The sequence below is a fragment of the Galeopterus variegatus genome, unplaced genomic scaffold, assembly GCF_000696425.1.
Source record: "Galeopterus variegatus unplaced genomic scaffold, G_variegatus-3.0.2 Scaffold3901, whole genome shotgun sequence".
Lineage (NCBI taxonomy): Eukaryota > Metazoa > Chordata > Mammalia > Dermoptera > Cynocephalidae > Galeopterus > Galeopterus variegatus.
In genome coordinates, this window is record NW_007730012.1 from 179,548 (window position 1) to 188,278 (window position 8,731).

Consider the following 8,731-nt stretch of genomic DNA (forward strand, 5'->3'; position numbering starts at 1 on the left):
ACTACAGGCTGTTTTCTGAGCAACCTGATTAATAAAATTCTGACAATGGTTTATCAGGAATACACAAATTAATGTTTTGCAGGCTGAGCTTATCTGCTTTTGGCCAAAAGAAGATACCAAGAGATTTAAGAAAAAGCCTGCCAGCAGTCATATTATGTTGTTCCCAGCTGAAAAATAACAAAGCCTAAAGGATATAAATGATACATGGATAGGCAATTCTGTGACAAAGTCTGGAACAAGGTAGAGAAAAGACCCATCATAACTCTTCTGGCTAACATGAGTCACTGCTTCTTCTTTACTGATGTTAACTCAAGCCCACTTTTGTCTCCATATTTCCTGGATAAAAAAATATTAAAATACAATCTCGAATTACCCACATTTTCTTGACCACATCCAATTTAGAATTCCCCAAAATTTCCAAGTTCCCTCCTTAAAATTATCAAGCACAAGCTCACACTGTATAAGAATCCCCTCAGCATTAGGGAAATGCAAATCAAAACCACTTTGAGATACCATCTCACTCTAGTTAGGATGGCTAATATCCAAAAGACTGAGAATGATAAATGCTGGTGAGGTTGCAGAGAAAAAGAAAACCTCCTTCACCGGTAGTGGGGCTGCAAAATGGTGCAGCCTTTATGGAAAATGGTATGTATATTCCTCAAACAATTACAGATAGATCTATCATATGACCCAGCTATTCTACTGCTGGGTATACACCCAGAGGAATGGAAATCATCATGTTGAAGGGATACCTGTACTGCCATGTTTATTGCAGCACTATTCACAATAGCCAAGGGTTGGAACCAGTCTAAATGCCCATCATCAGTGAGTGAATAAGGTAAATGTGGCATATCTACACAATGGAATTCTACTCTGCTATAGAAAAAAAAAATGAAATACTACCATTGGCAGCAACATGAATGGACTTAGAAAAAATTAATTAAGTGAAATAAGCCAGGCACAGAAAGAGAAATACCACATGTTCTCACTTATTTGTGGGAGATAAAAATAAATAAGTAATTAAATATGCAAACGAATGCAGAGAGGCAGGGTGGGGGAAGAAGACACAGCAATCACATTTTCTTGAACTTGTTAAGATGAGCGAACAGATATGATGTTAATGGGAGGGGAAGGAGGCATTGGTAAAGGGACACAAAAATCAACTACATTGTATGTTGATAATGGAAAATTTATAAAAATAATAAAAATAAATAAAAAGGAACCATGAGCTGTGGTTTTCTCTTACTATCATCTTGGCTTCCTGTGACCTTGGGCTGCCCATCATACCCAAGAATTTGCTTCATCTCACTAGTGAGGGCCAAGGAAACGAGAGTGCTGAGCTCTGGTATTTGGTCAATTCATTTGAACCGAAATCTTATGGATAGTAAAACAAGAAAAAGTCTTAGAAAAGGTTTGCTTCATAGAATTTTCACCAAAGAGGACAATTTACTTTTATCAGTGAATCTTTAGCAAAGAGAGTTAGGCCATCTCCAGGAACTGAGAACAAGTTTGTAGAATTTAGAGTCAGTTAAATTGCAAGTATTTTCACATGGGTTTTCACCCTGGCCAAAGTTTTCTTTCCATTATGGCTGTTCATGATATCACAAACCTCTGCATTTTATTAGCTTATAGCACCACTTAGCTTTATACAATTATACTGCGTGAAGACGACGAGTCAAGCTTCCTTACAAGCTTGCTGCTGTGATGGCATATAATTTGTCAGGCTAACTGATTTTTAAATGTGACCCTTAAAACTTGGCAACAATTTGGGCCGGTCCCGTGGCTCACTCGAGAGAATGCAGCACCGGTAGCACCAAGGCTGCAGGTTCGGATCCTATATAGGGATGGCCAGTGCACTCACTGTCTGAGCGTGGTGCAGACCACACCATGCCAAGGGTTGTGATCCCCTTACCAGTCAAAAAAAAAGTTGTCAACAATTTTGTTTTTCAATTTCTAGGAAAATAAAGTGCAGAAAAGCAAAAGAGAAACATTCTCTTTTCAAAGGTTGTTAAATGGAAAAAATCAGTGGAGCAGACAATATTATTAGAGGTGGAAAAAGTCAAATAAATCATTTTATTCTCAAAAAAAAAAAAAAATCCCCTCCAAGAATCCCCTCCCAACTCTGTGTTGCCCAGTAGTTCTTCGGAATGCTTTCTCTGTTACTGTGGCAGGATTAACAAAGCTAATTTTTGAGTATAGATATGTTCCTCTTGGTCTTAGGTTGGTGAGTTTTAATAATTTCCAACAGAGGAGATGGTCTTCACAGTTTTTATTTTTCTTTCCTCTATATATGAAGCAAGATTTTACAATTAATTTTCGTTGGGATTTTTTTTCACAGAAATCTCATAGCTACTCAACACAGGAACCACGAGATCAAAAATAGATCTTAATTTATGGACAGGTTGTACCTTTTTGCCCTAGACCAATAAAAAGAGGGCCTCAAATCAAGATGGATCATAAAATAATGATTACTTCACTGTAAGAAAAAAATAGAATTATCTTAACATGCACATATTTTCCTCTTTGCTCCCATAATATCATTTACACTTCATCACTGCAATTGCCATGTTCTATTGTAATTCCTTTCTCCTTAGAATATGAATATCCTAAAGTCTGGCACTGTGCCTTGTTCACCTGTAAAATTATATTATGCCTGGTACATAGTTGAGCTTCAATAAATATTTTTGAATGGATGCTCAGCTATAATAAATAAATGAACAGTGTTTCTAAAGTTCTTGCAAAATGTGTGCTCTCTTCAGAAAGTAGGTTAGAGATTTCTAGGGATGGATGGAAAGAGAAATGGGGAGTTATTGCTTAATGATTACAGAATTTCTGTCTAAGGTGATGAAAAGTTTTAGAAATAAATAGTGGTGATATATGCACAATACTGTAAATGTAATTAATGTCACTGAATTGTACACATAAAAATGGTTAAAATGACAAAGTTTATGTTATATGTATTTTACAACAGCACAATAAATAATTGTAGTTTCTGTTTATATGACATTTATTCATTAAACACCACATTACAAAGTCAACTGTGGATAGGCTGAATCTCAGACCATAGAAAAAGAAAGAAATATAGATACTGAAGTTGAAAAGTAGATTGAATGTTTTAGAAGATTGAGAGTTTCTAGTAATAAAACATAGTGAAAAGTTGACTCTGATGAAAAATATCATGCTGTGCGGGAGAATCTACTGGGTGCTTGCATTTATTTCTTCCGGGCGGGGTGGGGGAGGATCAGAAAACAAAAACTGCCAAGTCTTGTGGAAGGTAAGCCTGTGCTAAAACTTGAAGGCCAGGTGTTTAGAGAAGGATTCTTGTCACCTCAACTAACACACTGGATAGCATTAGCAGGAAACTATGCCCTGGAAATTCTTGTATACCCAAAGGGCTATTGACTAATTATGGTAAGCAAAGGGTCAGGCTGAATCCATAGTAGTCCTCAGAATAATTTGTATATTAAACCCATCACTTTTAGAATATCAGGAAAAAAGTCAAAGTTCATCAGTCATGAGGAAAGTATACTAGCTACAAAGTGACATCTTTTGAAGTGATTTCCTGAGAAACTAGTGCTATAGCTTTCCCAGGGAATTATGTACTTCCAGGCTTCTCACAAAAAATCACCCCACAGTCATCCTCATCTATTTCAAACATAATCTCAGATCCAGGGATCTTGGACTCACACAGCCATCTCTGGCCTAAGGATGACACTCTCACTGAAAACACTCTTGGTTTAAAAAATATATTCTCAATCTCTTGAAGTGACAAGTAAATAGTTCTTTTACATTTTTTTCCATACCTCTAGTACATGGAATTTCTGTACATGATTTTTACTTTCAAGTGTGCAATATTGCCTCTTGACCTAAAGGCCCAGTAAGAGGCCACATAACAACTTCACAGAAAAATGGTATTCTATAGATTTAGCAGGAGCAAACGAGTTGTTCTAAGTACTTCAAAAACTCTTAGGTAATACACAGTGCTGGCTTGTTAGCATTAGCAGAAGCAGCAACCTCTAGTACAAAGGTAAGAGATGCTGAAGAAAGTAAAAGATGAATTATAACTTTTCCCTTTGACCTTTGGAGTATGTAGAGGGTATAGCTACCTCCTCCCTATAAAATAGCCAAATATTCTTATGCGGATCTGTTTGGTGTTAATGCCATAGACCAGGGGGTTGAGAACAGGAGGCACGAGAAGGTAGAGATTTGCAAGTACAATGTGGACCTGAGGAGGTACGTGGTGGCCAAAGCGGTGGGTGAAAAAAGAAAAAAAGGCAGGGATGTAGAAGACAAGAATCACACAAATGTGTGCTCCACAAGTGCTAAATGCTCGGAATCGGGCATCCTTGGAGGGCAGTCTCAGCACAGCCCACAAGATCAGGGTATAGGAGGTAGCAATGAGGACCACATCCATGCCCGTGATTGAAAGTGCTACAGTGAGACCATAAATGGTGTTGGTCTTGATGCTGGCACAGGCTAGCTTGGCTATGCCCATGTGTTCACAATAGGTGTGTGGGATGATGTGGTGACCACAGAAGGGTAAGCGCTCAATGAGGATGACAAAGGGGAAAACAAAGAGAAGGCCACGAAACACACATGCCACACCTATCTTCCCAATCACGGTGGCATTGAGGATGGATGTGTAATGAAGTGGACGGCAGATAGCCACATAGCGGTCAAAAGCCATGGCCAGCAGAATAGCTGACTCTGTGGCAAAGACTGCATGGACGAAAAACATCTGGGTGAGGCAACCATGGTAGGAAATTGTGTGGGACCTAAGCCAGAAGATTGTTAGCATTTTGGGCAAAGTTGTCGAACAGAGAACCAGGTCAGTGATGGAAAGTAGGCACAGGAAGAGGTACATTGGCTCGTGCAGAGCTCTGTCTGTCATGATGATGTAGAGAATAGTGCCGTTACCAACCAGGGCGAGGACATACATGGAGCAGAAGGGGATGGCAATCCAAACATGTTGGTCTTGCATCCCAGGGATCCCAAGTAGAATAAATGTGGAAGGGTGGAATGCAGTGCCATTGGTGACAGATGCCGAGAGCATTCTAATGCAGAGAACAGAAGGCTTTGTCTTCCTAAAAGTGATTAGAAAACAAAATGATGCCATCCTAGATGCCATTTATTCCTCCAAACATCCATTCAATGTATTGCCTTCCTTTCATTCCCACCAATTCTACCCAAAGCCATGCCTTTCTCACTTCTTGCCTAGGTTATTAAACTAGCTTTGTAACTAATAGCCTCTTTTCAGGAATTTAATCTTCCAGTGATGCTTCTACATTTCTACTAAATATTCTAACACTTGAATATAATCAACTGTAAAGCAAATATAATTTTTCTTAGCTGCAGGATATCTTGTGTTAACTTTTTCTGGTCTACCCTCCACCATTTTTTATTTATGTTCTGGGACCTGGGACACTTTCCTCTATGGGATACATCAACAGACTGACTTGCCCTCCTACTTCTAGTTGGATTTGGCAATAAGAAATACCAACAAAAGATTGAGGGAGGAAGAAGAGTGAGGGCAGGTGTTTATTCCTTCAGCTTTTTCCCGGCAGGGTTGTTGCAAGCCCACTGCATCCCTGTCTCAGAAGTCTTCTTGGTTCTGGTTCCTCTTGCACTCAGCCCAAGGATTGTAAAAGTGCCCACTGTCACTTATACAGGGCACATTACAAGAACTTGTAATTTCCCTACACATGCCCAAACCTTTCTAAATTGTTTATGTATTACATTCTTCTTAAATTATCTAATTAGAGTGTGTTATCTGCTCCCTGCTAGAATCCTGATACAATGTCATGCAAATCTCTTCTTGAGCTTGGTCCTGCCTCCCTGTTTAGCATTATTTACCACCATATCCCACACCATACGTCATGTTCCAACCATATCTAAGTGTTGTGAAATGTCTAAAAGCATGCATTCTCACACCAACATACCCTTTCATATGGTTTTTTTTCTGCACAGAATGGCTGGGTCCATTTGGTCACCTGGCAAGCTCCTAATAGCTATTCAAAAAACTGTTGAATATGTTCTCCTCTATGAAGTTCTTCTATGTCTTCTCCTTTAGAGAGAGAACACATCTTCAACATGCCTCCCTTTGGAAATATAAAATTATTTAATAATTATGTGTATGTCTCTCTCCTCTTACACTGTGAAATTTGACTCATTTTTTTCTCTATATCCAGTATCTATGCTGTACATACATTAGGCCAATGAATAATGTTTCATGAGTAATTAATAAAAGATTGAATGCAGTAATTAAATTTTTAACAGACTTGGGTAAGTGACCATGGCTAAAAGTGATATTTCCTCTTGGGAGCCTTCCTCAGGAATCAGACAAAATCTTCCCTTGCTAGATCTATGCTTCCTACCATGTTCTTTCCCTCTATATACTCCAAGAGGCACTTTATTACCTTTTCTTTAATGCATTTATAACTTAATCTAACCTAATCAAATATAATAAATTTCTTCCTGTTTTCTTGATTAGTCATATGCATTATTTTGATCATAAAACATATCTATTTTGGTCTGTTTTGCTGGCTTTCAAGTATGACAGTTTAGAGTAATTATACTCCATGGTCAGCCAGTCCAAAGGTTGCACAGTTTTGTGCTCTAGGAAATCTCCAAAAAGACAAAGTAAGCCACAGGAAGGAATACGAAGGCCAGAGACTAAGGGCACGTGGGTGAGTTAAGTCAGGGAAGATTTTTCAGAGTGTGTGTGCTGTGGTTTGAGGTTATGTCAATGGGAAGGGGAAAACAGAGAAAAAAATTCTGGGGCTGTCTTGTCTTTGGAGTCCCCTGTGGGCAGAGTCAGAGTCATCATTCTTACCTTGTCAAAGTCCAGTCTTTGGAAGTCAAATATTCTCATTTTTAGAAGGGACATTAACATTAAGTTTATTCAGTCATTCTCATCTAAAAAATTTTTTACAATGTGAAAAAAACTAAGATAAGCTGAAAGAGTACTACAATAATTATAATAATCAACTGCTCACCTGAATCTACATTATTAAAAGATCAACTCATAGTGTGTTATGATTTTGTTTTAGGAGGTACAATATACATTTCTCATATACTACAGTAAGTTTATATTAATATAAACGTAAATTATATAGGTCATAATGTTAGTATAAGTTTTAATTACTAATGAAATTATTATTTTGTTTATATTTTAAAATCATGACAAAAGAGTATACTGCCAATTTTAGTGTAAATTTATATATTCTTAAAAATTCAAAAATTCAGTTATAACTTTCAACAAAAAGCAATTGTAAACATGTCGATGGCCATCTTGTAAAAGTATAAATGATTTTGGACTCTATCCTAGTAATATCTGACTTTTTAAATAATAAATAAATAAATGGGATATAATCTTGTCTTCTAATTGGCAAATAAGTTACAAAGTATATGTAGCTCAATAATTATATGATGCTTGAGCCCCAAATGTGATATCCTGCAAAGTGATCACCTAGAAGTTTCTTGTACATCTCTAGAAACAGGGAAATTATACTTTCTTGAGGCAGCCATATTAACTTCAGATATTCTGAGTCAGAATGTTTTTCTCTTTTCCTTGAGCCAGTGTTTATAACCACAACCTACATTAAACACTATGATTTCTCTTCAATATCTTAGGCTTCCAATTTTATACACTTGTATTCTTTCTAAGGCTGCTCTTTTATTTCATCCTTTTGTCAAAAATACTTTTATTGACAGCCCATTATGTGTCAGTTATTCTAGGTGATTCATATATATTAAAGAGTAAGACACATGCATGCTTGATGATATATTAATCTTATAGTCTAATAAGATATAATTAATCAAATAATCTCCAATATATGCATAAAATGCTGTATTGATATATGCTATGAAGAAAAATTACATTAGCCAGTTTCTACTCAGCAAAGACTTCCCTGAGGAAACAAAACTTGACCTCCAAATTCAAGTCTTCCTCAGACGCCTCAAACATCTCTTGTACTACTCAACTTCCAGTATCGTCTCCCCACTGAAGCTCTCCTTCTGTGATCTAATCTGAAAAACAAGACATTAAGACCTAGATTTAGACAGGCTGGGTTCAAAACATGGCTTTATTGCAGTTACTTGTAAACTGTACTACCTTGAGCACTCTTTAAAATCCCTTTTGTCCTCATTTTCCCGATATAAAATTCAGATAATAATACTTCATAGTTTTGTGAAGAAGTAATTAAGGAAAAACATATAAAGCATATAATATACTCTCTGTCACTTAAGCATTAGCTGTAATCCTCACTGCTATTTCTCATGATTTTGAATTCTCTGAGTCCATCACTGTAAAAACTACGTATTCCTCTCCCTAAAGAGAAAACTTCATTTAGTTCTTCAAGTTAAAACACATTTGCCTTTCTTGAGTTCATAACACAAGACTTAGGGCACTGTGGTTTCACCCTCTTCTAATTTGAGTACTTTCTCCAAAGATATTTAAGACTGGTCCTTGGTTAGTGGGATTAGGTGAACTCCCATAAGATATGAAATGGAATGATTCCTCAACAATCCCAAATTCATCAATATGCTAATATCATAGAGATCTCCTCATTAATTTCCCTCAGGGCCAAGGAACCATTGTGACATTTTGGGTCCTTCAACACAAAAGAAGCAAGCGTGTTCCATGCTGCCACTAAGAGCTAAGTAAGTATAATGAAATGCTTATCTTATTTCTGTTCAAGGAAGAACTTCTCCTAAGGTATTTAATGAGGCA

The 8,731-nt window shown here is 37.1% G+C and overlaps 1 protein-coding gene across 1 annotated transcript; it reads right to left on the reverse strand.

Annotated features, from left to right (window-relative positions):
• Positions 1 to 4,102: 4,102 nt before the first annotated feature.
• LOC103601838 (olfactory receptor 52D1-like) lies at positions 4,103 to 5,053 on the reverse strand. The gene has a single exon (XM_008586247.1). The coding sequence runs from the start codon at positions 5,051 to 5,053 to the stop codon at positions 4,103 to 4,105; it is 951 nt and encodes a 316-aa protein (XP_008584469.1).
• Between the last annotated feature and the right edge of the window lie 3,678 nt (positions 5,054 to 8,731).